Source organism: Ursus arctos, unplaced genomic scaffold (genome assembly GCF_023065955.2).
Source record: "Ursus arctos isolate Adak ecotype North America unplaced genomic scaffold, UrsArc2.0 scaffold_25, whole genome shotgun sequence".
In the NCBI taxonomy this organism is placed as follows: domain Eukaryota; kingdom Metazoa; phylum Chordata; class Mammalia; order Carnivora; family Ursidae; genus Ursus; species Ursus arctos.
In genome coordinates this window covers 45,293,859-45,321,621 of record NW_026622930.1, presented here as the reverse complement: position 1 = coordinate 45,321,621, position 27,763 = coordinate 45,293,859, and the positions used below count along the sequence as shown (strand labels likewise).

Sequence of the window (27,763 nt, the reverse complement as noted above, 5' to 3'; positions counted from 1 at the left end):
AGTGACAGTTCGAGTGATTCTGGCATGAGCCAGGTAAAGGGTGTGTATACCTGCCCATAGTTGGCCTGAGTTACAGACGATTTCTTCCTTCTCTGAGTACTACTGTTCAGGTTATGACAGTTCTTGTAGGCCCCAGTACTGATTATATTCTAACTTCTTGTTTAATATAAAATATGGGTATTTTAATTGAACTTTACAGATGAGGAAATTTTTTAAGTGACAAAATACGGAACTTGTGGATCCTTAAATCCACTCCTCTCCACAAATAAAGGGAGGAAAAATTCTTCCTCTCCAAACTAAAACATCTTTCTTGTGTGTCACACTTAAAAATTAACAGTGGCTGATGACCAACAATCATTTCACTAAATACAAAGCTGGGTAATGGCATCAAGTAATACCTACTGAATTGGTAGGGACTTACTGCGCAAAACCCAGGGATAAATGATCTTTAGAGTCTAGCTGAGTAATGAAGGAGCTTTGAATTAATTAATGATTCCAAAGCTGCTTTTTGCAGTATCTTAAGGAATTTTTCAATAAGCATAAATATGTACTCAATTATTCCCACCAACTTCAATCGTTACAAGACAAAAATTTAATGAAAATTGGTCAGTGGGTAGATAATAATCCACGGGGCTAAAGAATTACACGGGGACTGTATTAGAAATTTAAAATAGATGCTGAAGTAAATGTTACATATTATCATCATCTGATTCATCTTCTTCCTTCAGTGATTCCTGTTAAGAGAAAGATAGTGTTTAAAATCAATTTTTAATACTGTTTATAACAACCTGGATCTCACTAAGTATTTATAACTGAAAAATCTTTACAACTGAAGATAACACTGACTTAGAATAACATACCCAAACAAAGAAAAGGATAATTAAGTGTATCTTGTTCTAACAATCAGCTGACTATATTCTTGATAGAACACACAGTATGAAAGCATTAAATGCCCTGGAAAACCCTTACCATTTTCACATACAAAATTTTTGGAACCAGGGCAACCCTATCCCCACTGAGGATAACCTAGAAAATTTCTAACCTTAGTTCAGTTCAACTCTTAAGTGTTGTTTAATAGAAATCAACCAAGTTCCTTTATTATTCAGCGCTTACTTTCATACCTTTAGGGAGTTTTTTTACATTCTGCAGCTTACCTTAGCATATTTCTCTGCCTCTTCCCTTATATCTTTTGGAACAATTTCATGTCTTCCTTTAGTTACTGAAAATTAAGCCATATATTTAAATGAATTAGAAATGAGGACTGTATTGCAACTCTTTTCCAATATAATCTACCCAATCCATAGGTATAACCCATCTAATATTAAAAATTATACTATGAGTAATACCAGATGCTCTGAACTCTTTTTTGTGTTTTCTCCACGTAAGATTAAATCTGTCCAAATTTAGCTCTTACACAAACATTAATTATACAGTGATTTATCCTGATGCTATGATAAATTGAGCATTTATTAACGTGCAGCATGATTAATTCTTAAAAAGCTAGCCTCGTAGCCCCATCCATGGTTACCATTGCAAGTAAGAAAAAAATTGATGATTTCTCAGAAAATGGATGCTTCAAAAAAGTAAACCATTCACAACATTAGTCAATTAAGCAGAACTTCCCCTTCAAAAATACTACCTTGTAAATTTGTTACGGCTTTCTTTGTAATAGAAAGGCACTAAGTGGTAGAACACACTTTGGCACTACCTACTGCACTTGAACTTACACATGTTTTCATGACTCAGCAATTCCACCCTTACGTATATTTTCAACAGAAATGCTACATATGTGTATCAAAATTATTACACAAGACATCCACAGCTGTACTATTCATTATAGTTTTTTTAAAAAGCCCACTGGAAAGAGCCCAGCTAACCAGCAGCAAAAGAGGAAATGAATAAATTGTGTGATTATCTGGACAACAGAATCCTACACAGCAAGGCAAATGAACAAATCCTGTACACAACACACATGATTTATACAACGCTGAAGTAAAGAAATCAGGGATAAAAGAATACACACTGTGTAATTCACTTACATAAAACTGAACAACAGGCAAAACTATGAGTTAGAATTCAAGGTAGTGGTTACCTTTAGGGAGAAGGTAGAGAACTATAAATTCAAAGAGGCCTTAAGGGGTTATCAGGGGAACTAGTCTATTTGTTGACCAGAGAGAGCACAGTGGTTACATGAGTATATCCATATTATGATAATTCATCAGTTCATCTGTTATTTGCATACTTTAATATATGTATGTCATTACCAAATTATTTTTAAGATAAAAAGGGAAAGGCCCCCAATTTTAAATTAGGTTTCGTACAGATGACTCAGAGCAAATAAATGTACAAAAATAACTTACTTTCACCAACCCAGCTGAGCTCTAGTTCAAAAGCTTTATCCTTAACTTCATCATGTACTATGTAAATTCTAGAACACAAACGAGAAAATTAACATTTACTTGGTCATCTATAAACATGTACCCAGTCAGCACAAATTAGAACACCCATCCCTAATACAAATATTTACATTAGTCTGTATTTATGAACAGTTCTAGAAAAGACAATAGGCTGGGTGGCTCAATAAGTTGAGCATCAGACTTTTGATTTTGGGTTAGGTCATAATCGTCAGGGTCGTAGGATAGATGGGCTCCATACTCAGTGCTGGGACCCTGCTCGAGATTCTCTCCCTTTGCCTCTACCCCTGCTCTCCCTCTCACTCTGTTTCTAAATTAAATAAATCTTTAAAAAGAAGAGACAGTAAATCACACAAGGATGGATATAAAATTAAATACTACAAAGGAGTGTTTACAACCCAAGTTGTTTGGTACTGTTACATTATAGACCCACAACTCAAAAAGATACCTTAAAAGGAGCACAGATTCAAAAGGGAAAAGGCCATTATTACAACTGTACCTTTTCAGGATATTTGTTTATTCCTTTCATTAAATGATGATTTTTTTAAAACAAATGTATTAGTTTGCAATTATTACTGGTCTCTTCAATCTGAAGCTTCTTGGCAGGGTCTTTTTAAACCCCTTATCCATTTTATAAGAACTATATGTCCCTTAACCTGGCTTTCAAACTGTAATACATGGCAAATTGCAATAAACAAGGAGGCACTGTCACACAACATTAAATTTAGTAAAAGTATCAGAGCAAAGCTTTCTTATTTTACCTTTTCTAGCATCTTCACACACTTTACTTTGGAGGATATTTTTAAAGCCTTGCTATAGTATGAGAAAGCATCTTAATTTTCTAGACTAAGTAAAAGATACATAGTGCTCATTTTATTAAATGGTAAGGGGATGGCTTTCCCTACATGAACTAATTAGTTTATGCTGTTACACCTAAACATAAAAAGGTGTAGTAAGGGCTGATTTCCAGAAGCACTTCTCAATTGAAAGAAATGGAGTTTATCACATTTAAACTGTTGCACAAGGCACCTGGGTAGCTCAGTTGGTTGAGTATCCGACTTGATTTCCACTCAGGTCATGATCTCAGGGTTGTGAGACTGAGCCCCAACTTGTGCTCTGCATGGGGCATGGAGCCTTGCCTGGGATACTCTCTGTCCCTCTGCCCTTCCCCTCCCTCTTTTATATAAAATAAGAACAACAATAATCTGTTGTACAATTCGGTGAGGATTCTTTATCTTCCAAGTGGTTCTACTGTAAGGTAACTCCCAGAGCTCCTCATGTGATTAACTGACAATCATAAAGTGGGTTCTGTTGCTTCACAACCACAAGAGAAGAGGGGGTCTCTTGGTAAAAGGGGGAGGGAGGAAGATAACATGGCAGTGTCGAGTGGTGACAATTAAGACAAAATCATAGAACACTTCAATATTTTACTACAACTAGCAGTTTAGAAGAGATTACGGTAGGTACCATTTAAATATATACAGAGCCTCTAGGACTTTTATTTTTCTCACATGTACTAATTGTAAAACCTGAGACATTTGCACAAACTGCTGACTAGACCATGTTGATGTTAGTTATAATGTGGAGTAGATAATATGTTGATTACTTTTAAATCTGAAAAGCTACCTGCAAAACTAGCATTTTATTGGATTTTTTTGAAATACCACGTGCCTACATTCTTTGATCTGGAAGAATCATGAATTTTGAAGCATTCCACTCAGGTTTATGGACTTAGTTGTTACTTATTGTAGTCACATATGCATTCTACTGTGTGTACCTGGTAATATGAACCACTTCAGACTTTCTTAAAGCTGTTTTTAAATGTATTGAAATACTGCTCTTATCTTCTCAGAAAAGCATTTATGACTAACGTATCTTACCGTCCAAGAAAAACAGATAATATAAAGAACCCAGCTTCATGGTTCATGTGTAGAAATAACTAGCTGTAAACCAAAAATAAAGTTTGTAAACCAAATTCCTATTACTGGGACTTCTGAGATTTGAGAGAGTAGGAGCTATCAAATGAAGCTCCTAGAGGTCCACACTATATCCTCCCGACTCTTGAATTCTTTCACCTAAATAGTTTTAGTTTGTCAAAACTTCATATTCCATTCACTATCACTTGGAATATGGATAGTCCCCTTAATGAGACTTTCTAGAATGTTAAATTGACATTCTAAAAATTAGGCATGAAGTTATTTTAAAACAAAACAACCAAAACAGACCTTTAGAATTAATGTATAAGGTAAGGTCAAATGAAATATTTTTGTCAATGATAAAAATTCCAACTTACATTTTTGCAACTTCTTTAACAACATCACGGCAGGTCATTTCTTTCATCTATAGAAAATATTGAGTCATGAGTCAAAAGAAGACCTTTATACTTATATAACTATTTTCAGATTCTTTTCTCAGATTTGTCAATAACCCATGCTTTTAACATAAGTCTCAGACATAAAATCAAAACCATGATACTGAATTTAAGAATACCAGTCTTGATAGGAAATACATTATGTGGAACTAACTACAAAATCAACGGGCATGGGCTTCAAAAAATTACTACTAGAGAGTGCCTGGTGGCTCAGGTCCAACTCTTGATTTCAGCTCAGGTCGTGATCTCAAGTTGTGAAATCGAGCCCTGCATCGGGCTTTGTACTCTGTGGAGCCTGCTTGAGATTCGCTCCCCCTCTGCCCCTCCCTCCCCCTAAAAAAAAATTGGTACTGGGAGAAGGGTAAGACTTATTTATTTTTGAGAGAGAGTGGGAGGGAGAACGTGAGTGCAAAGGGGGGAGACTCCCTGCTGAGCAGGGAGCCCCATGCATGACTTGCTCAGTCCCAGGACCCTGGGATCATGACCTGAGCCAAGGGCAGATGCTTAACCAACTGAGCCACCCAGGTGCCCCGCCCCCTTTTTAGGGTAAGACTTAAAATAGAAGAGATATAATTGAAATTCAAAGTGTGAGCCTTAATTATATCACAGTTTGAAAAAGTTACAAAATGACACTTGAGAGAATACTGAGGCAGTTTGATTATAGACTAAATATTTGATTATATCTTAGGTGTGATAATGATATTCTACAGAGCTGAACTCAAGCATTTAGAGATAGTGTCATTGTAATTGTTTCAAATAGTTCAAGAAAAAACAAATGGATAAAACACTGAAAAATAACTGTTCAATCTAGATAGACATAGTTGTGCTGTTACCTTTTCTGATGTTTAAATTTTTTCATGTTAATTTGGGGGTGAAGTGAAAAAAAAGAATACCTATCTCATTTTTCCCCTTACAGGTTAAGTTCTATGGTGAGTGAATTTTATCATAATAAAGGTAACTTTAAGCAAACTTGAAAAAGCACATTTTTTCTTTAGATTTATTTTTTTGAGAGACAGCATGAGAGCACAGGAGTGGGGGGAAGGGCAGAGAAGAGAATCTTCAAGCAGACTGAGTATACACACACACACACACACACATACACACACACGACCAGCTTTCTTAATCAGTCTCTCATATTCAGAAAGCTCTGCTCAAAACAGCAAACCACACTCTATGTATCCTTAAACTAAAAAGTTTCACTTGTGGTGATAAAACTTCACTGCATGAGGATAATGTTACAGGAAAACACAAGCATTAAGTATGTATTACCTGAAGTTTTTCTATTTCTGTCTTTGCAGCTTGTCTGGCTTTGCCAATGGCACAACCCCAATAACCCTATTTAAAAAGAACACACACCAAAAAATACAGATATTATTCAATTAAACTGATATACTATCCTAAAATCATTAGTGGCTGTGACTGTCGATTTAAAGGTTAACAAAACGATGTTAAATGACTTTCAAAATTAAGTATGGAGAAATACAAACACATGTCTAATGAACACCAGGGGGCTCAAAAAAAAATTCTAGAAAAACATGGATTATTTTTAATAGAGGTGCCATACAAGAAAAACAAATTAACGTCATTATATATACTTCATGAACTAGAGATGTTTTTGAGGTTAGGAATGGAAAAATTTTTAGCATTATGACAAAAAGAAATTGAGATAATTGCTCAGTTCAATACTCTAAACCATTTTTTATTATACTGAAAATTTTTTAAATGAAAGGATTCCCATTTATACTTGTGTTTAATGACAAAATATAAAGTCTTTTTTGTAATTAGTAAAAACCATAAATATCTCAGAAGAGAAAAAAAGGTAAGTAAAGCAAAAAATCCCATTTAAAATCCTTTTTTTAAAGGGAAGGTTTTTAGTTTTAAGACACTTAATATTTATCACAATAAAGGAAATACCACATATTGCAATTTTGATGTTCACTATGCAGTTTCTGTAAACATACTAAAAGCGATAAATCTTTCCTCTGCCTCATATCCACAAAAAATTGTTACTTTCCTTGAATTAATTTTAAAGAAACTTCGTGTAATCCAAATATATGGTTTACATGCTAATGAGATACCATTAAACTAGAAATAGAAATTCATGATTCAGAATTACTCACATAGGAAACTCCTGATGGGTCGATCATGTAGAGCTGTGCACCATCATTCACACTGTAAGACCCTAACATGAAACTGCATGAAAGTAAAGTAATAATTTAAACCATGGTTCTTAATACCATAAAAATATTAAAAATTCAGTAAATACACAATTATATTTTCTAAGATGAACTGATACACATAACTCATAGTAAACACTTTGATGAGATAATTTCAATAAAAATTAGTATACACTTGAAATTGTTGAAAATTTGTATGGCTTTGTTTAGTATTAAACTTGCTGATATAACTTTTCTGGGAAGACAGCAGTGTAGACAAAGGAGTGATGACCGATGGAAAACTAATGAGAAGGCCCAACAGGTAAAGGCATACACATGAACAAGCCAAGATAACAAAACTAACAGGAATACATTCAGTCTGCCTCAAACTCTTGTTACACCCCGTCATTCTTTCTTGGCTATTCCCCAATATTCCTCCAGTTATTTTTCTACAATAATCCAAACTGCTTTTAATGTATTTTTATATGCTCAACAAATTAAAATTAGGCTGTTAAACAATCATACGAATTAGTGATTTTCTGAAATTGTCGTTTAGTTTACCCCAGAAGTAGAAAAGAAACCAGCCTCATCTTATGTATCAGTTCACGTACAGACTACTGTAACACCAACTGTCCAGTTCTCACCCATACAATCATTTCCGTCCATATTAATGAAACTTATCTTTCAGAATATATAACTGGTTATAATTTTAAAACCTTTCCACGTTTCCTTAGTACGGAACACAGACTTCTGTATGATCTTGCCCCTTCCTACATCTTCAGTACTCCTCCTACGCACCAAGAATACCTGACCACCTCTGCATTACCTGAAATGCCCATGTAGTTTCTTAGCAGTCCCTTTGCATGAATACTCTTACCATTCCACCTACATCTCACATTCTTTTCCTTGCCATCTCTCCAAGAAAGCAGCCATTCCCTGACTGGTGCTGGGCCCACTAGTCTGTGTATATCCTATCACCTATAAAACTGTATCAGTGAAAACTTACTCATCTTTGTGTCCTGCCCTCTCACACATATCTGTGACTAAGTCATAGTATATGTTCATTATTTACTGAAAAAGTTCTCCACTATTCTTATTCCCTTAGAAATAGAGAAATGATGAATTCAAAGTGTTCAAAGATTTAAAAAAGTTGAAAGGTATTCTATGAAGTCTGAAAGCAAAATGTTTCAATGTAATTTACGTGAGAACCTTAAGAAGAACTAATATAAAAAATGTCCAAAGGCCTAACTTATTGGTGGTAGAATAAAACTCAGATTTTCTTTAACATCTGTCCTCAGTAATTTAAATATGACTGATTAGGAACAACTGAAAGGCAGGACTATAGCTAATAAACTTTCTACAGCCCTTTAACAGTGGCAAGCAATCAGATGTTAGTAAATGTTCTACTTCAATCAAACAGGACTTTATTTCTTTAAAGTTAAAACTAAACATGTCTTTTTAGGAAAATCTAGAGTGATGACAGGTCTCTGAGCCCTATTTAAATATTTACATGTATTCCAAGTCCTGATGGAGCTGAATCTCCGCTTTCCCCCACAAAAATACCGGCACTTCATCTTAACAACAGAAATAGGAAACTGACTAAGGAGAACTATATGAAATGCAATTTTGTGTGGATTCACTATGGACTGCTAAAAAAAACTCCCAATTAAGAGCATTGCACCTAACTGCTTTAAGTAAGTATAGCCAATGGAAATTAATGAGAAACTGAAGTGTCCCTTTAGTCGGCTACCTATAATGTCAAAGAAAATACATTTAAAATCAGTTTGTTGTTTCCTGAGAATGCTGGGGTCTGACACCAGAGAATTTTTTTCTAGTTTTATTGAGAAATAATTGACATGCATCACTGTACAGTGTACAGCATGATGGTTTGATTTACATGTGTTGTGAAATGCTTACAATAGGTTTAGTAACAACCATCATCTCACAAAGATACAATAAAAAGAAAAAAACTTTCCTCCTTGTGAAGAAAATTCTTAGAATGTATTCAGCAACTTCCCATATATCACACAGCAGTGCTAACTACAGTCATCATACTGTACATTACATCTCTAGCACTTACTTATCTTAGAACCTTTATACCTTTTGACCACCTTCCTCCAGAGAATGTATTATAATCAGATTAAAGTTATTACTAGGAGTTCTGTGTTTTATTACCACTTCAAATTTGTAGTCTTTTTCACTATTCAAAGTTTTTGTTTTGATATAGTTTTATTTAATCATTGCCCTAATACTTTTTGGTCATAGTTCATACCTCTAAGAGTATAAAAGGCTAAGATACCGGGGAAAACAGTACAGATCTGACTGAATATCCCACAAAATTTCATACCTGCAGCCAAAAGGTCGAACAGCACTGTAGAGTGTGTATGCATGTACATACATGGCCACTCTGTCTGCAAGATGCTATGAGAGGGACAAACAGAAGAGCTTATCAGCAAATTTCTATGACTGTTCAAAAGGCTCCTCAACATATTATCAACTTACTTTTAATGGAATGTTATAGCCAAAATTAGATCTAAAGTTGGAAGCTTCTTCTCTTGCAATGTCTGCTAAAGAACGAGCATCTGCCAACAAACCCGCTACTGCCTGAAAGAAAGGAAGTACCAATTTAGTAGATAAATACGTTCCTATCACAAATCAAGGAAAGTGTGTAATTACTGTAGGCTTACTCAATATTTTAACAAGCATCACATTTAGAAATAATTTGGCTTAAAGGTCTTTACAAGGCATTCTGGCATTTTGATTGGGTGGGATCAAAATAAAAGTATGGAATTACAATTCAGAAATTTACCAGGTGTGACTTCACTGTTGAATAATGACATTCAAAAGGAATATTTCTATAATTAATCTTCCATGTCTCCCAATTTACCAGTTCACTATAAATAAGCAACAACCAGAGTACTACTAGTCTTGATCAGGATTGATCTCTATTTAAAGCAGTTCTGTGTTCAAATTACTTAAAGTTTTGGTCTAAGAGGCACAACCTCAAATCTTTTTCAGCTTATTGACTATTAAACTTCAATGACAAACCACACATCTTCCAAGACTGGTAGCTTACAACTGCAGTTACCAAACCATGTGCTGAGAGATGCTAGGGCACTGTAGTGAACTCAATTATGCAACATTTGGAATTTGGGGGATACAGCTGAAGTAGTTCACAGTTTCAACATTAGATCATTCAGTATTCCTTTTAATGCCATCATATTGTTGAGCACCTGGGTTGCTGTGATAAGTAAGTACCATACAAAAATCCATGTGGAACAGGAAATGGGGGGGGCACGCGTAATCTGATTCCAAAGTTTAGGAAGTGCGGTGCACGTTAGTAATTGTGATTGTTTAAAAATAAAAATACTTTTAACTCTGTGTATTTTTTTTCTCTTATAGCTACTAAGTTTTTAGTACATAAACAGTAAGATGTTTGGACCTAAATGCATAATCGGAACCACTGGGTACTTCTTTTGGAGTAGGGAAGCCATGGGAAAAAAAAAAATCACTGAAATTTCAACTTAGTACTGGGAACCAAGAAAGTCCAGAACCACCAGCTTAGGAGATTTATAAAATTTGGAAGTAAGTGAGATCAGAATAACAGCCCTTTTTCTACTGCTACCTATTAATAGTAGATGAAAATTTCTAAAACATAGCACTTATTACATGCTAAGCATTTTGCATGATTTTTAACCTTTAACAACTGTTAGGAGGTAGGTCCTGTTTTGCAGGTGAGGCAGCTGTGTTTAGAACAACTTCCCCAAAGTTATCCAGCCAGTAAGTTTCATCATTTAAAGAATCTTCTATTGCTTTGGAGAAAGCTTACTGTGAAGTCCAATAATTTTCAAACCACTTGAAGAAGACAACTGTGGAGACAGAATATTAACCCTTCATTATCTCCAACCCTCCTCAACATGGGATGTTTTGCCATTCCAGCTATAAGGAATGCCATCAGTTTCCTGGCTTTAAAGAACAAATGGAACAAATTTTAAAGTTCTAAGACAAAGTCTTCCCATCACTAAAGTACCTTTAAGCATACATGATTTTTTTCAAAATATACCTACCTAAAGTTTGTTTTGTTTTACTAAGTGAAAGAATGTGTAATTCACTAGTTCCCTCCTATCAGCTGGGTTACAATCTGGCAAGTTTCATGAAAACATACCAGTTTCACATTGTGTGTCAACTCTACTCAAATTTTAAAAATAAATATAGAGGTCCAAAATGACAGAAGAAAAGTCATATCAGTATCACTGGCAATAATAAATTTGTTCAGGAGAGAAAATAAGTTCAGAAAAAATAATCACTGAAGAAGCAAAAAGAAAAATCATCTACAGCTTTATACTTCATTGCTTACATTTTATTGGTCCTTTTTGTGTGTAACACATCTCATTTAGAAATATCAAAGATAACAGCAGAATGAGTGGGTCCTATAAGATCTCACCCCGCAGAATGGACTCTGAAATAACATGCAGACCCAAGTCTGAATCCCATTTTATTTCTTTACCAGCTGTGAGTCCGTCTGTTTTCTTATCTGTAAAAATGGGATTAATATTACTTTCACTGGGATGTCAGACTTAAACGAGATAATTAATGTAAAGTGGTCCTAGCACATGTTTTCTTTTCTTCCTTGCCTTTTCAGTAAACAGGGTTAGAATCACTCCTTGTTTTGCTTATTCCTCTGACTAAACAAAGTGTGACATCTATATAGAATGACTTCAGTATATACCAGTAACGTATTTATGCCTTCACTTGCAGTTATGCAAAAGCAGTCACTCAAGACACCAGCTGCATAAAATAAATACAGTGATGTCCATGATGCTATTAAAAAGGATGTGTTCACTTTTCCTTGTATTAAACATCCTTTCTTGGTGCTCCCCTTACTAAAAAGGTATTCTCTATCTGATAACATCTTCAATATGACAGTGATCCCCACAAAAGACATGAAAAGCTAAAGATTCTATGTCTCTCAAGCATACCCCTCACCTACACTGCCAAGATCTCTTTTCTACACATACTTCCCACCCGTCACCCCTCCTCCCTTTTCTTAAGGCAATTTGATTTTTTCATACATGTCTCCAATCAGGTTATAAGAACACTACCTTTCTCAGATAGTGAGCTGTTCACAAGCCAGTAACTCTCTGGATTACTTCTATGGCTGCTCTCTAATCTGTTTCTGCCTCAATGATGAAGTAATAAACGGGTTCTTACAATCACATTTTAATATATTCTAAACAGTTCACAAGAAATTGGACGAGGCAAAATGGAACATTTTTTAAATGTGACCTACCATTCCAACATGCCGATCAACATTAAAAAGTCGTTTGTTGGAACCTTCTTCATAAAGTTTAGAAAGGACTAACTTTTCTACCCCAAAGACAACGCCATCTTTACATCTGATTCCAATAGCTGTACTGGAACAAGTAGAAGAAAATCAATGTTTTTAACTGAAAATAAAAGAAATTAAGTTTAAAAAACAAAAATAGGTAACATTTAGTTTTTTACAGCATGCTAGTACTTTAAAACAAATATATCTGAAAACTAGAAAGAGGACAACCCAAAATGTGATAAATTAGGTCCATATAAATAAACACCAGGTGACCAAAAAAAAATCTAGCACATCATGACATAAAAAGATAATACGTAAGCAAGAAAAGATGCCAACAAAATGTACAAAATGGCAGAGTGTCTGGCATATGTTATCCATATTATAACAAATGTTGATTTATTCATGTTCATTAAAAATGGTACATAAAATGCATAGACAAGACAGGTTATATACAAAATTAAAACATTAACAGTGACTAATCTAGGTGGAAAGCTTAGATTTCTTTTGCTAGGGGCGCCTGGGTGGCACAGCGGTTAAGCGTCTGCCTTCAGCTCAGGGCGTGATCCCGGGGTTATGGGATCGAGCCCCACATCAGGCTCTTCCACTATGAGCCTGCTTCTTCCTCTCCCACTCCCCCTGCTTGTGTTCCCTCTCTCACTGGCAGTCTCTCTCTGTCAAATAAATAAAATAAAATCTTAAAAAAAAAAAAAAAAAAAAGAATTCTTTTGCTAATTTTCTTTTTCTGCAACGACCACTGCCTATAAGTATATAAAAGAACATAATACACATTTTGTACAACTGCTTAAAACAAAATGGATCTTAATCTCTTAAAATATGGAGAAATTATATTGTTTCAAGATAAAAATACATCATTAACTTTATTCTTCTAATCCTTTTAATAAAAAGGAATTCTGATGAGAAAAATGAACAGAGCCACACATAAATTCCACAAAAAATTTCAGACACTCCTTCCCTCACATTTCAGGTATTTTCAATGACTTCCCAATTCCAGTTTAAACTCCTTGGCCCAACTTTCAAAAATTCCTGAGAATCTACAAATTAAATTTGTAGCTTATTAAATTTCCAATTATAAATCCCACACACTACTGAATTCAACCTCACTATCATTCCCCAAACACCTTATATTCATTTTTGCTTTTATGTCTTTATTGAGGTTATCCTGGGTTCTAGAATACACTTCCTCCTAACCACTCCGTATTTAAATAATTCTCCACAGACTTTTGCAAACTCACTTGAATTTAAACTCTACAGCCTCAGCTGGCCTTTCCTAATTATTCCAAGTCATCATCATTCTCACTTATTTAAATCTAAAATGTTCCTTATTCCAAACTACAAGTTCTCAAAGTATGGTCTGTGAAACCCCCTGAGCATCCCTGAAAAACCCTTCAAGGGGGTATGGGAAGTCATAATTATTTTCATAAGAACACAAAGACACCATTTGTTTTTTCCCACTATATTATGGACATTTGCACTGCTGGTACAGCAGAGAAGCATTAGTAGGTAAAACTGCTGGCACTTTAACACAAACCAAGGCAGTGAAACAAGTGGTAGTAATAAACTACTAATCACTGTATTCTTCATTGCTATGCTCTCACATTTAAACAAACAAACAAAAAAAAACAAACTCTCACAGTTAAAAAATTTTGTTAAGAATGTCCTTAAGAAGGGACGCCTGAGTGGCTCAGTTAAGCGTCTGCCTTCGGCTCGGGGGCTCGGGTCACGATCCTAGGACCTAGGATCGAGCCCCGCGTTGGGCTCCCTGCTCCGCGGGGAGCCTGCTCCTCCCTCTGCCTGCCGCTCCCCGTTTGCGGTGCACTCTCTCTCTGATAAATAAATAAAATCTTTAAAAACCAAAAAAAAATAAGTCCTTAAGAAAGCAGTAATTTTTAAAAGCCGTTTTTTTTTTTTTTTTAAAGATTTTATTTATTTGACAGAGAGAGAGACAGCCAGCAAGAGAGGGAACACAAGCAGGGGGAGTGGGAGAGGGACGAGCAGGCTCCCAGGGGAGCAGGGAGCCCGATGCGGGGCTCGATCCCAGGACCCTGGGATCACGCCCTGAGCCGAAGGCAGACACTTAATAACTGAGCCACACAGGCGCCCCTAAAAGCTGTTTTAATGTTTAAAAAAAGCAATAATTTTATTAGATGACAACCCTTGAGTACCTGTCTTATTATTATTATCATAATGAAATGGAAGGTACTCAAACATCAAAATACAGTTGCCTAAAGGGAAAAAGTACTGGTAAAACTGTTTGAGTTGTGAACTTTTTCACGGAATACCTGTTTTTACCATCAAACAATGTCAGACAAACTACAATTATTTACAGTTGGTATGTAAATATACTTGATATGGCAGACTTCCCCCCTAAAATGAACAAAATAAGCCCGTCAACTTCAAGAAAAATGGACAGTATTTTGTTGCCTGTGATAAGACTCAAGTTTTCAAGCATAAATTGGAATTTTAGGAAGCATATTCATCACCGTGAGCTTGTCTGTTTTCCAAAACTTACAAATTTTTATAATCAGATCAGTGGTGGTATTAACAAGTGTGATGTTTCCCATTATTTCAATATATAGATGAAAAATATCAAGTTTGGAAGATCTGTTATAGCACAGTGAACCAATATTTTCCCAATGACCAACTTACATGCATGGGTAAAACATGTGAAGTGCAAGACAGTCCAACAGATTTTAATGTAACACTATAAAAAGTTCATCATTAAGTTTTCAGATGCCACACTGCAACTAGCCTTTAAAAAACTACCATTTGTCCATTTTGGTATAGCATCAAAAAATAACATCCATAATTATCTGAAAAGGATATTAAAATATGCCTCACTTTTCCAACTACTTATCTGTATAAAGCCTGATTTGCTTCCCAGGCTTCAACCAAAGTAACGACATACTGAAGCAGATACGAGAATGTCTTACACTAGGCTTCAATTAACTACTGAGATTTACAAAAATGTAAAACCATGCCAGTCTTCTCACTACATTCGTTTTATATTGCAGAAAAGTTACTTTTCATTAAAAATGTTATTAATATTAGTTTAATGTTAATTTAAATTATTACTTACATTAACATGCAACTATGATTATTTAAATGAATTAAATTTTTTTATTTTCTCAGTTTTAACTTCTAATATGGTAAATATTGCCAGATCCAATAACATGCATAAACAAAAGTTCACTGGTCATGGTAAAGATTGATGGAACTAAAGCCTAATAAATAAATGCTCTTTGAAGTCCTCAATGTTTTGGGTTTTGGTGTTTTTGTTTTTTTTAACAAGTAAAAGGGGGTCCTGAGATCAAAATGTTGTATAATTTTTGTTCCAAACAATCTAGTCCTCATTGTTACATTGCACAATCCTCCTTTAATACCTGGTCTCCTCAATGAAGCTAACGGGGAAAATTATAATTTGTAACTTAACCTTTCCCTTTTTTTCTTGTGTATATTACCTATTAGGGGCATACTCTGATAAAATAGTTATGATCATGGTATATATACTTTAATAAAGTGCTTTGAAGTATTCACTTATATGTCATTGATTATTTGTTTTAGTAGTTCTTTCCTATGCTTAATACAAAAGGTAGTCAGGGGCGCCTAGGGGGTTCAGTAGGTTGAGGTCCCATTCTTGGTTTCAGCTCGGGTCATGATCTCGGGGTCCTGGATCTAGCCCTGTGTCGGGCTCCAAACATAAGTCTAATTACCAAAAATATAGAAAAGGAGATATTTAATACCTGGTTAAAACATGCTACATTCCAAGTAAAACAATGTTTCTTACCTACTATTTTCTACAGCCTTCATAGCATATTCAACTTGAAAAACTCTTCCATCAGGAGAGAATGTAGAGGCTGACAGGTCATACTAGGAGGAAAAAGGCAACGATGAGCTTAAATTATGTATCTTTGGCAGTAATAACCTCACCATCTTTTTTTCTACACGGCTTACACATCAGAAATGCGTGTTAAGGGGTGCCTGGATAGCTCAGTTGGTAGAGCGTGCAGCTCTTGGTCTCAGGCTTGTGAGTTCGAGCCCTACCTTTGGGTGTAGAGATTACAGCAGGAAGGCAGCAGAAAGAAGGAAGAAATATATGTGTGTTAAATCTCAAAAGATGTTGCTTTGAAGAGGAAAAGGAAGCATGTCAGAGCAGCAACAGCAGCTAAGAGAAAAGCTACTTTAGATTTCTGCTATTGAAAAGCAATAGACAAGTGCCTGGCTGTCTTAGTAGAGCATGCAACTCTTGATCTTGGGGTTGTAAATTCAGGCCCCACACTGCATGCAGAGATAACTTTAAAATCTAAAAAGAAAAGCAATAGATACAAATCTTAGGTAAAGTCAGAATTTTTTTCACACAGAACACAAAGTTCATTTTTGTATAAATGGAGATATTCTGGGTTCCAGACCACCACAATAAAGTGAATAAAATGAGTTTTCTGGATTCCCAGTGCATATTAAAGTTATGTTTGGGGGGTTGTTTGTTTGTTTGTTTGTTTGTTTTTGAGAGAGAAAGAAAACGTGGGGGGATCTCAAGCGGGCTCCACACACAATACGTAGCTTGACAAGGGACTCGATCTCAGGACCCTGAGATCATGAGCTGAGGCAAAATCAGGAGGTGGACGCTTAAGGGACACCTGGGTGGCTCAGTTGGTTAAGCATCTGCCTTCAGCTAGGGTCAAGATCCCAGCATCCTGGGATGGAGTCCCACACTGGGCTCCTCGCTTAGCGGGAGCCTGCTTCTCCCTCGCCTGCCACTCCCCTGGTTTGTGCTCTCTGATAGATAAATAAAAGCTTCAAAAAAAAAGGAGTTGGACGCTTAACCAACTGAGCCACCCAGGTACCCCTAAAGTTATGTTTACACTATACTGTAGTCTACTCGGTATGCAGTAGCATTATGACTAAAAACAAAAACAAAAACCAATGTGCATACCTTAATTTAAAAAATACTTTTTTTGCTAAAAAATGCTTAACCATCATCTGAGCTTTTGGTGAGTGGTAACCAATCATCAATCACAAATCACCATAACAAACTTAATAATAATGAAAAAATCTGAAATATTGTTGAGAATTACCAAAATGTGACACAGACACAAGGTGAACAAATGCTGTTGGAAAAATGGCACCAACGGACTTGCTTGATGCACAGTTGCTATAAACCTTCAACTTGTAAAAATAAAAAAAAATAAAAATAAAAAAGGCAGTATCTAGTGAAGTGCAATAGAACAAGGTATACCTGCAGTATGGTATGGCAGAAACAGAACCAGTCAGAACATGTTAAATCATTGCTGTAGCACTAACAAACTGAAGGACCTTAGAAAAAAAATATAACATTCAAACATTTAATAAGCATCTACTACTTGTAGTCACTATAAGGGAATATAAAGAATACTCGTTCTTGAAGTCTTTCATTTTCAAATGAGACCAGGCAGAAATCTAGGAGCTGGAAATACAGCAGTAAACTAGAAAAAGGATTATGATGAAAATAAGATGGGTGAAGTGACAGTCTGAGAGCCTAGTACAGACTATCTGATGAGGGAAGGCCTTGCTAGAGCAGTTATGTTTAATCACTTAGGCTGAGCCAGGCCTAAACAAATAACTAGTCATTTAGGATATGTAGGTAGAAATAAGCCTAGCCCAATGAGGGAAAAGAAATAGGCCGCTGTGTCTTGAGCACTAAGTGGTAGAGAGAAGAGTAAATCATATCAGAGGCATGTAAAGACCAAACTACTTTGAGTCTCCTAGGCTGAAGTAGGACGTTTATATCTTTTTCTAAATGCAACTGCAAGTCATTGGGGCTTAAGCAGGGATGGGGGAGGGGGCTCAGGGGGTGATACAATCTAATTTTTTTTAAAACTTCATCTAGAAAATGAACTGTAGAGGGAACAAGGATGGAAGCAGAAATCAAGTATCTCAAGGTGGTGGTTTAGACCAGGAAAAGAGATAAAGACAATAGTTTTGAGGATAGAGTGTAAAAAAAAAAAAAAAAAAAAAACCACACCTTGCTAAAGGACTGGCTCTAGGAGTAAAGAAATTAAACGTGAACCATTGACCTTTTTCACTTGAGCAATTAGAACTGGACCATTCACTGAGCTGAAAACTCTAGGAGATGCAAAATGGCAAGGGGAGGGGGAAACCCATAGGTCTACTTTGGACATGTAGTTTGAAATGCCTATTAAACAATCAAGTGGAGGGGTGTCTGGGTGGCTCAGTCCCTTAAGCATCTGCCTTCTGCTCAAGTCATGATCCCAGGGTCCTGGGACAGAGCCCCACACTGGGCTCCCTGCTCAGCGGGGAGTCTGTTTCTCCCCCGCCTCTGCTCCTTCTTGTGCTCTCTCTCACTCTCTCTCAATAAATAAATATATATAAAATCTTAAAAAAAAAAAACAATCAAACGGAGAGAAATGTCAAGTAGGCAGGTCTTCATACCTGGAGTTCTTGGGAAAAGTGAAGACCAAAGATATGCCTTCAACAGTGGTGCTTCCTGAGTCTCAATTCCCTGATTTACTAAATGAAGATTCTTAATTCTACTACTGTAATACCAAAATACCTCACCTGTTTATATTTATCAAGTACTTTTAAAGGGTTTTCAGAAACACTATTAATTGAAGGTCATATTAATATAGCTGCAGGGGCGCCTGGGTGGCACAGCGGTTAAGCGTCTGCCTTCGGCTCAGGGCGTGGTCCCGGCGTTATGGGAGCGAGCCCCACATCAGGCTCCTCCGCTGGGAGCCTGCTTCTTCCTGTCCCACTCCCCCTGACTGTGTTCCCTCTCTCTCTCTCTGGCTGTCTCTATCTCTGTCGAATAAATAAATAAAATCTTAAAAAAAAATAAAATAAAATAAAATTATAAAAAAAAAATATAGCTGCAAAATCAATTTGCTACAATATGCATAACTGACCATCTACTAATTTTAAAATATTATGACATAACCTTAGCATCTCATAACCAAATGAATTAAACATTCGAAACATAAATTGCCTATTATCAAACTCGGAAAACCAATATCTGGGCTTAATGCTGAGTATCAAAATCTTGTTTAAAGTGGATTGATACGGGTGCCTGAGTGGCGCAGTCGTTAAGCGTCTGCCTTCGGCTCAGGGCGTGATCCCAGCACTCTAGGATCGAGTCCCACATCAGGCTCCTCCGCTAGGAGCCTGCTTCTTCCTCTCCCACTCCCCCTGCTTGTATTCCCTCTCCCGGGGGCTGTCTCTGTCAAATAAGTAAGTAAAATCTTTAAAAATAATAATAAAAAAATAAAGTGGATTGATGAATTTAGAAACCCATTATTCAATGCCTCCAGGGCACACAACCAATAAATTCTAAACAAAAACTAGATTTTCTATATGGTAAAATACATAAAAGGAATAAGCAAAAGAGTGCATATGTACAGTACGTTTAACACAGGAAAGTAGTAAACTGAGTAAGTTAACAAGTCCAACTCCAAACCTGGAGTCTATTAACAGATGCGATTAAGTCCCTAGCTAATGATTTAAATGTTTACGGTACTGATGTTAAGTGATGTTAAGTAATTTGTACAGGAAAAACTGGGTCAAAAGAAAAATGTAAAGGACTCTTCAGATTTCACTTTTCAGACAATTTTTCTATTAGCTCTGCCCCGACAGGGGTTCCAGGGACTCCTACGAAGCGGACGGTCAGTATACTCGAAGGCAAGATGGGGAAGGCCCAGTGAGTCAGCAGCACCCCGGGACCTGCAAAGACGGTCCACGAAAGCTCCGTCTCAGACCTCGGAATCTCAAGCCGCCTTGGCTCAGTGGTTCTCAGGAAGCTAACTGTCGCCCAAACCCTTCACACGCTATCTCAGGCTCCACGAGTTTGCACTTTCGGTTTCCCTAAGCCACTCAAGAAAGTGACTCAGCGATCCAAAGCGTCTCCCAATCTCACTGCTGCGCCGCCAAGCCCGCTACACCTGCGCTGACGAGCTTCAGGCCAAGATCACCGCAAACGAGGGCCTACAAATTAGCGCAGGAAAGACTGCGGGTCACCAGACAACTGGAAGCGGCCCACCTGGCCGAAGGCAGTCCCGGCGCACCCCGCGCGGTCTGTCCGAGTTCCCTTCAACGCTACTCCGTAGGTTAGTCCATTACGCCAAAACACAGCAAACTCACCCCAGTCCCGATGGAGCTCATCGTGCTGAAATTCACCTCCCGGACACCAAAGGCTTCAAGGCCTCAAGCGCTCCCCCGATACCACAGCCCGCAGACTAGTAACAGGCTCTCTCATTGGCCGCTCTTCCAACCAATAGCCTTCTCCTCTGTGGCTCGTTCCTCCAAGTCGGCCCGAGGAACAGAGAATTGTGGGGGAAGGGGGGAAATTGAACGTGGCGGGCGATGCGCTTGTGCAGAAACGAAAGACTTGGGGTAAGGGGAAGGTAGCCAGGGTTCCTTCCTAGTCAGTTTCTGTCAACGAGCCACTCAGAGTCATCGAGTTGCTTGAGGAGGTGCTCCATTCCATTTCCTAGAAATTAATATTTACCTTTTATATTATCCCCTTCTTTCGCTACTTTATTCTTTCTTAAAGCAAAACGGAGAGATGTTCTTACACTCCTACAAAGACCAGGAAAGTGATAGGGGAGAGGTCTCCCCTCAGCCTTGGAGTCCTGGTTCCAACCCAATATCTTGAGGGTATCCCCTTCACCCACCTGTTCTCACAAGAAGAAAGGAAGTTTCACTCTAAAGTGCGAGTGTGAGCTCAGGTCAGAATTTTACAGAAGCATTAGTACCTTTTCTATTGAGTATAACTCTGTTTAGTAGACTCAGGGATAAGACTGATTATTTATTCAGCTCCAATATGTCCCAAGTACTGTGTTGAACACTACTGATAAAACGGTGAAGGAGACATCACCCTATCCCTCATGGAGTTTACATTCAATGGAAGGAAATGGACAAAAAAAAAAAAAGTAAATAGGCAAAATAGTTGCACTTTGTAATTAGAAGGGAGAAGAGACAATGTAAGTTTGAACTTTAGGCCTGGTACTTAGGGAATGACTTTCTGATTGGCTAATATTTAAATTGATTGTTACAGGAATATAAACTTGTTACAGGAACTGTCAGGTCAGTCTGGCCTGTCACGGTGATTAAGTGGTGGAGGTGTCAGGAGGTGAAATCAGAAAGCTGGACATGAGACCGGATCTGGTGGTTTGGATTTTAATCTGGTTGTAAATGGAAGGTCATCAGCACTTTTTTTTAAACTGTTAAATACTTCAGTGTATATTTCCCCTGAAACAAGAACATTTTTACGTATCCACAATACAATTAATTAGAAAATGAACAATACTATTTTCTAATCTATACACTTTACTTAGATTTTGGCAATTCTCTCAATTCCTTTCATAGCCAAAGAAAATCCAAGATCACCTGTTGCATTCAGTTGTCATGACTCTAGCCTCCTTTAAGCTGGAAAACAGTTGCTTTATATTTCTTTAGGTTTCATGGCATTAACATTTTTGAAGACTACAAACCATTTATGGGATATTCCTCATTTAGGTTTGTATGATATTTTTTCATGGTAGGATTCAGGTGATACATTTTTGGCAGGAATGCCACAAAAGTAACCTTGCATTCATGTTAGAACATTATATTAGGAGGCACATGATGTCAGTTTGTTCCATTACTGATGATGTTAACTTAAGATTTATCCACCATAAAGTTTCTATTTTGCCCTTCATAATTAATAAATATCTTGTGAAAAAATACTTTGACACTATCCTTGTAAATATCCTGCTACTCCTCAATCTTTCACCCACTGATTATAGTATCTGATGATTCCTATTTGAATATTATTATGATGATGCTTCCCAAATGGTGATTTTCTAATTCCATCATTCCTTCCGCAGATATTATTGGCTTTCTACTGTCAGGTCATCAGCAGCTTTTTAAGCAGGGGAATTATATGATCTAATTTAAGTTATTAAGTGATCTCTCTTGCTTCAGTGTGAAGACTGATAGATAAAGGAAAGTAGAAGCATGGAGACTAGTTGGAAAGCTATTGCAGTCCTGTGGGCAAGAAGTAACAAGAATGATTTGGACTAGAATGGTGGTGGTAGTGGCGGTGGAAGTGGAAATGTGTAGATGGATTTTAGATATGTAGGGCTTGCTGAAATATTGGATGTAGAAAAAAAAAGAGAGAAGGAGGAATTTCAGTTGTTTCTCCCTGCTAATGAAGCATTATAATTAATGGTTAGTTTTTATTCTTGAACAAATGGATAAAAGATTTGAATTTACTTGGAAGATGAGCCGTTTAATTTACCTAACCCTCATTGAAATATTCTAGTTGCAGTTTTTTCAAGAGGAGTTTTAACAAGAGTATTTTGAGCAGGATAGGCCAATAAAGTGCTGAAGAAAACTAAAGAGTATAGTCTTAGGTGGATTCATCTTGAAGGTAAACTATAAATACTCCAAACTTGGTTAGGGGTTCAGTTAAACTTTTAACTAACTTCACTACTTGTGTATGATAAATGTTATTTGAGTGCCTTGTGCCTACTATATATTCATTAATTAAGAATTTGGAGCTCTTTCTGGACTTATCAGATGAATTGCCTATTTGGGAGCAGGACTGTTGATGTATTTTGTATCTTGGAAGAATGCATTGAATTGTGGTCTCAAGTTCTTGATTATTTGCCTGATTCATTGGGAAACTTAAAAGGTGTGGGTATGGATTCGTTTGTTTTAATTATGTTACTCCAAATTACTTTTGGAAGTAGTGCATATAAAATTGGTATGTAATTGGCAGGTATCTTTCTTCTAGGACAGTAAGCTTTTTAAGGTTATCAGAATCTGTTTTATATTTCTGTCTATCAGAATACATAACACAGTGCTTTATATTTGGTAAGTACTTAATAAAGGTATTGAAAATACAAATAAATACAAATTAATTTCCCAGGTACATTTGGCCAACTTATAAAAATAAACCAGAGTTTGCAATTGCAAGAAAAAACTGTTAATGAATAATTGTATTTTAATATTTTAATAAATCTTGAATTTTTAAATATTCTACTTAAATCCTAGGCATACCTTGAGTAATTTAAATGTAAAATATTATTTTATGCCATACCTTAATATTTTTTCACTTAAGTAGCTTAGAAAATGTGATGGTCAATGTGTTTAATTTCTAAATACTGAACTTTAAGAATTCTTTGTTATTCTTTGTTATATACAATTAGGCTTTAGATTGCCCCCATTACAGAGGATTTGCAGAATTCCTTGTCTAAAGAAGTTCACTAGTATCTCAGAATATGTATATTTCCATAGGAGATTATACCATTGTCTCAGCTTGCCAAAATTTGATCAAAATCAGTTCTTCTCTCTTTTCCTCTTAGAATTAATATTCTTCACCGTAGGAGTCAGTGACTCTATAATCCTTTCATCCTAACTTCTGTCATTTGAGGTGGGTGGTAATAACAACCTCTGAGAGTTCTGTCTTCGTTGTCAGGCAGTTGCTGGAAAGAGACCTTATTTTAACTGAACCAGAATCCGCTTCCTCAATTTAACTCTCCTTGGCTAGGTCTTCTTACAGGAAAAATAGCTAAGCGTTACTGTTCTTCAGTGAAACTAACGTCATAAAGGTTGGATTTTGTTTTCAAATGTTGCCCCCAAATTGTAGGAATCAATTTGCCTTTTGATAGAAAGTCGATAGCCTTAATAAGTGTTTCTGTAAAGAAGATAACACATTGGGCAGTAAATATTTTAAAACGCTTAAAAGATTCATTGACTCTGTAATAATATAGTAAGTTTTCAGTGGTCTTGAGATACACACACAATAAAAATTATTAAATCTAAGAACAACTAAAGAAATGTTTTAAAAATTTCTTAAAAATAATTTGGAAGTGCCTATTTAATAATGTTACAAAATTCTTCTATAAGTAAAAAATAGTGGAGAAAAAAAAAAAAAACACAAATGTAGTTGAATACTCATCAAGAGACAGAAAAACAGGAGGGATTCTCGACTGCCCGGCTAGCTCAGTCGGTAGAGCATGGGACTCTTAATCCCAGGGTCGTGGGTTCGAGCCCCACGTTGGGCGAGTGGTTGTTCTTTTCCTTTCATAATTTTTATTTTCCCTTAAATATGTTAGGGTTTCTCCAGAGCATTATAACTAAGGAGACTTCTTTAAACCAAATTTATGCAAATAGTTTCAACATTAACCAAATCTATGGAAAAAAGACTTCATTTTGCAAACGAAACAGGTCTCACGCTTGCGCTCTTGAAAGCAAACGTTTCTTTTCCGCGAGGTGTCCTCAACCACCGCCTTAAAGCAGAGGACACTGAAAGGTTTCAAGTTGAGACAGGTTTTCTGTGTTACTGTGCATACTTGCATAGTTGTTGGTAGAGGGCAATTTTTCCTTTTGTCTGAACAAAATTATGAGCCCCAATTTTGGCAGCTTTTCAAGAACTAAGAGATCCTATGCAAAAGCTGTGTTCCTTTCCTGTGTATTTTACTTTTTCCTCTCAGTATAGCGCGCGTCCTGAGGAAAGGGGCTGGAGGCGGGCGAGGAATACCCCCTGAAGAAATAAATATACCGTGAGAAACGTTTCTTTCTGTGGTCGGCTCTACGCAGACGGTGCATACATCAGGTGTTCTTCCATTGTTCCTGGGGCTGTACTTGGGATCCAGCCATCCAACTGGGTGGAAATTGGGGGGTTAGTATTCTGTTAAGGTGAGGCTCTTTGACACAGAAGCACAGGAGAACGGTGATGTGAAAATTCGGAGAGGCAATTATGTATTTTGGGGAGGCAGGACTTCCGCCTTCTTGCCTCCGCGCCGAGAACTTTGAAGTGATCAGAAAGAGACAGCTCGCCGCGGGAAGGCGCGTGCCGGGAGCTCGCGGACCCCGCCTGTAGGGGGACGACCCCCGCGCCTCAGCGAAGCCCACCGCACCCAAAGCACCAGCACCTGTACCTCCGCATGCTATCCACCCGCTTTCCTGCTACTAAACGACCGTTTTTTCCTCTCCGTTCCTCCAACAAACAAACATGCTGTTATTTCTTTATCGTAGAACACAAACTTTGACCTCATTTTCCCGCAGGCGGTTAGCATTCTATTTCTCTGCAGTCATCTACGCTCACCATTCGTCTCCCATCGCCTTCAAAAAAGACCAAAAAACCACACCTGTAGTTGAACCAGTTTGGTTTATTACATATCGCATAGAGGGATGTGGGGTGTCTGTCTGTTAAGAAGGTGTTAGAAAAAACCTGTTGTAGGATCTGGGCTCTACTTGGGTAATTTTGCAGGGGTGGGGAGCCCTAAAAAGTGAGGGCCCCTTCTGGATTGGGTGTCTCAAAAGCAAGGGCAATCCTACGATCTCAATAAAACCTATTAATAAAGAGAGTAGACTGAAGGAGGGTTAAAGCTGAGATTCATAAAGTCACTCATTTAGGAAGAGAAGGATGCTTGCTGTTTCCAGTTGGATAGTGACCAATTTGTCTGAAGTGGATTTTCTGTGAGTCTGCAACCGCAGTCCCAGGCCTCCTGCACTTCTGACCAATTGGCTATAAATCAGGGATTCCCAGAATCATCTCCTCCAGGTTGATAATTTCCTAGAATGGCTCGCAGAACTCAGAAAAAGTTTACTTATTCCTGGTTTATTATGGATAGAACTCAGAACAGCCGTATGGAAGAGGTGCATAAGGCAAGGTATGGGGAAGCACAGACCTTCCATGCCGTCTTCTGGCACATCATCCTCCCAGTGCCTGGGACGTGTTCAGCATCCTGGGAGCTCGCAGAACCCTGCAGGTTAGAGGTTTTTAATGGAGGCTTCATCAGGTAGACATGATCAGTAACTCAGTTTCCTAGCCCTCTCCTCTCCCTAGAAGACAGGGTGTGTGTGCATGTGCAAAAGTTCTAAGCTTGTAACTGTGGCTTGGGTCTTTCTGGTCAACAGCCCTCATCGTGAAGTGATCCAGGAGCCCATCAAGAATTGTCTCTTTTGAAAAAAACAAAACAAAACACTCCTATTACCCAAGAAATTCCAAGAGATTTAGGATTTCTATGTAAGATGCTCTTAACGCCCCCATCACACAGGAAATTACAAGGGTTTTAGAAGCTCTGTGTCAGGAACTAGGGGCAGAGACCAAATATGTATGTAAGTCACAATTGCTTAACTTCTCTTTGTTCAAGTCATAAATGAGTCCAACCCTAACCACTATAGTAATCAGCAATCTGATTAGACTACCCCACCACCTACTCTACCCTACAGCTTTTCCCATAAGTTATTTTCTAACTTAATGTTACTGTTTCTTCACTTTCTCCACCCCTTGGAATAGCAGATTTTTCTTTGCTCATTAATGTATCTCAAGCACCTAAGTTAGTATCTGGCAGATGGATAAATATGCTGAACTGGTGAACTAAGTAGGGTGTATTAGTTCCCTCGGGCTTCTCTAACAAAGTACCACAAACTGGGTGACTTAAAACAATGCAAATTTATTGTCTCACAGTTATGGAGGCTAGAAGCTTGAAATTAAGGTGTACGCAGTCATGCTCTCAAAGGCTCTCTTGCAGAACGTTTTATGCTTGTTTCTGGAGTCACCAGCAATCCTTGGTGTTCCCTGAACACCCATTTCTGCCTTGGTTATTACCTGTGTTCTTCCTGTGTACCTGTCTCACATGGCATTCCCCCCACCTTATAAAGATACTGGTCACATCGGGTTAGGGTCTACCATAATGACCTCATCTTAATTTGATTATATCTGCAAAGACTCTATTTCCAGATAAGGCCATATTCACAGGTCCTGGAGGTTAGGACTTCAACGTATCTTTCTGCAGTACACAATTCACCCCTAACAGAGAGCTCCATTCCTGAACCTCAGCCAACAGGTATCTGTCACTTTATAGCTACCTACCTATGAAGCTCTATTTCAGTCAGAGATCTCTTTCATATTTTTCAGTGATGAAAAACTCCTCATAATTCAACAGAATTTTAAAAATCACATTTACTACAAAAAGATAACGCTACTAGTGAATCCATACTATTGACAGCTAATGGTACACCTACTCCTGGCAATCCCACTGAGAGCTTTCGAAGAAACAAAGGGGCTTTGTTCTTATGGAGCTTATATTCCAGAAAAGAAGGTAAAACCTGTATAGAAACAATTCCAAGGTGAAAGTTTAAGTGCATCAGTTATAAATATGTGTTTATGGGAAAGATGACTACTTTGGGGGAAAGGGAGCTGTGGAAGAGTGGCAGGTCCAAAGGATAAAAGAACCTCACTTTTCACAATGAGTATGTTAGGAAACTGGATGGCAAAAGTGATCTTTCATAGTTTTATTCACTGCTTTTAATATAGTTTTCAAGTTCTTTGTGACCTAATCCTAAATTATAATTTGCAATGCTTCATCCCAATGCCAAACGTTTTAAGATTCTGTATAGAGAATTCAGTTCATATAGACTGAAATAACTCCAATTACTAAAATTCTACTCATCCTTTCAGGAACAAGGGTAAAAACCTTCTCTATACAAC

The 27,763-nt window shown here is 37.2% G+C and overlaps 1 protein-coding gene and 1 non-coding gene across 3 annotated transcripts; one reads left to right on the top strand and one right to left on the bottom strand.

Annotated features, from left to right (window-relative positions):
• Positions 1-569: 569 nt before the first annotated feature.
• PSMA3 (proteasome 20S subunit alpha 3) lies at positions 570-20,581 on the bottom strand. Of its 2 annotated transcripts, XM_044377657.3 has the most exons (12): positions 20,419-20,547; positions 16,076-16,158; positions 12,232-12,355; positions 11,449-11,475; positions 9,444-9,545; positions 9,289-9,362; positions 6,906-6,978; positions 6,055-6,120; positions 4,708-4,754; positions 2,361-2,428; positions 1,155-1,219; positions 570-734 (listed from the first exon to the last, which is right to left on the bottom strand). In XM_044377657.3, exons 1-12 carry the CDS (start codon positions 20,437-20,439, stop codon positions 690-692), a joined length of 795 nt encoding a protein of 264 aa, XP_044233592.1. In that variant the 5' UTR covers positions 20,440-20,547; the 3' UTR covers positions 570-689. The 2 variants fall into 2 exon arrangements, with proteins under 2 accessions (XP_044233592.1, XP_026336082.1); XM_026480297.4 differs by lacking the exon at positions 11,449-11,475 and having other exon boundaries at positions 20,419-20,581.
• Positions 20,582-24,256: 3,675 nt separating this feature from the next.
• On the top strand, positions 24,257-24,329 carry TRNAK-CUU (transfer RNA lysine (anticodon CUU)). Its single transcript has one exon. It is a non-coding gene; the product is annotated as a tRNA-Lys (tRNA).
• The last annotated feature ends 3,434 nt before the right edge of the window (positions 24,330-27,763 follow it).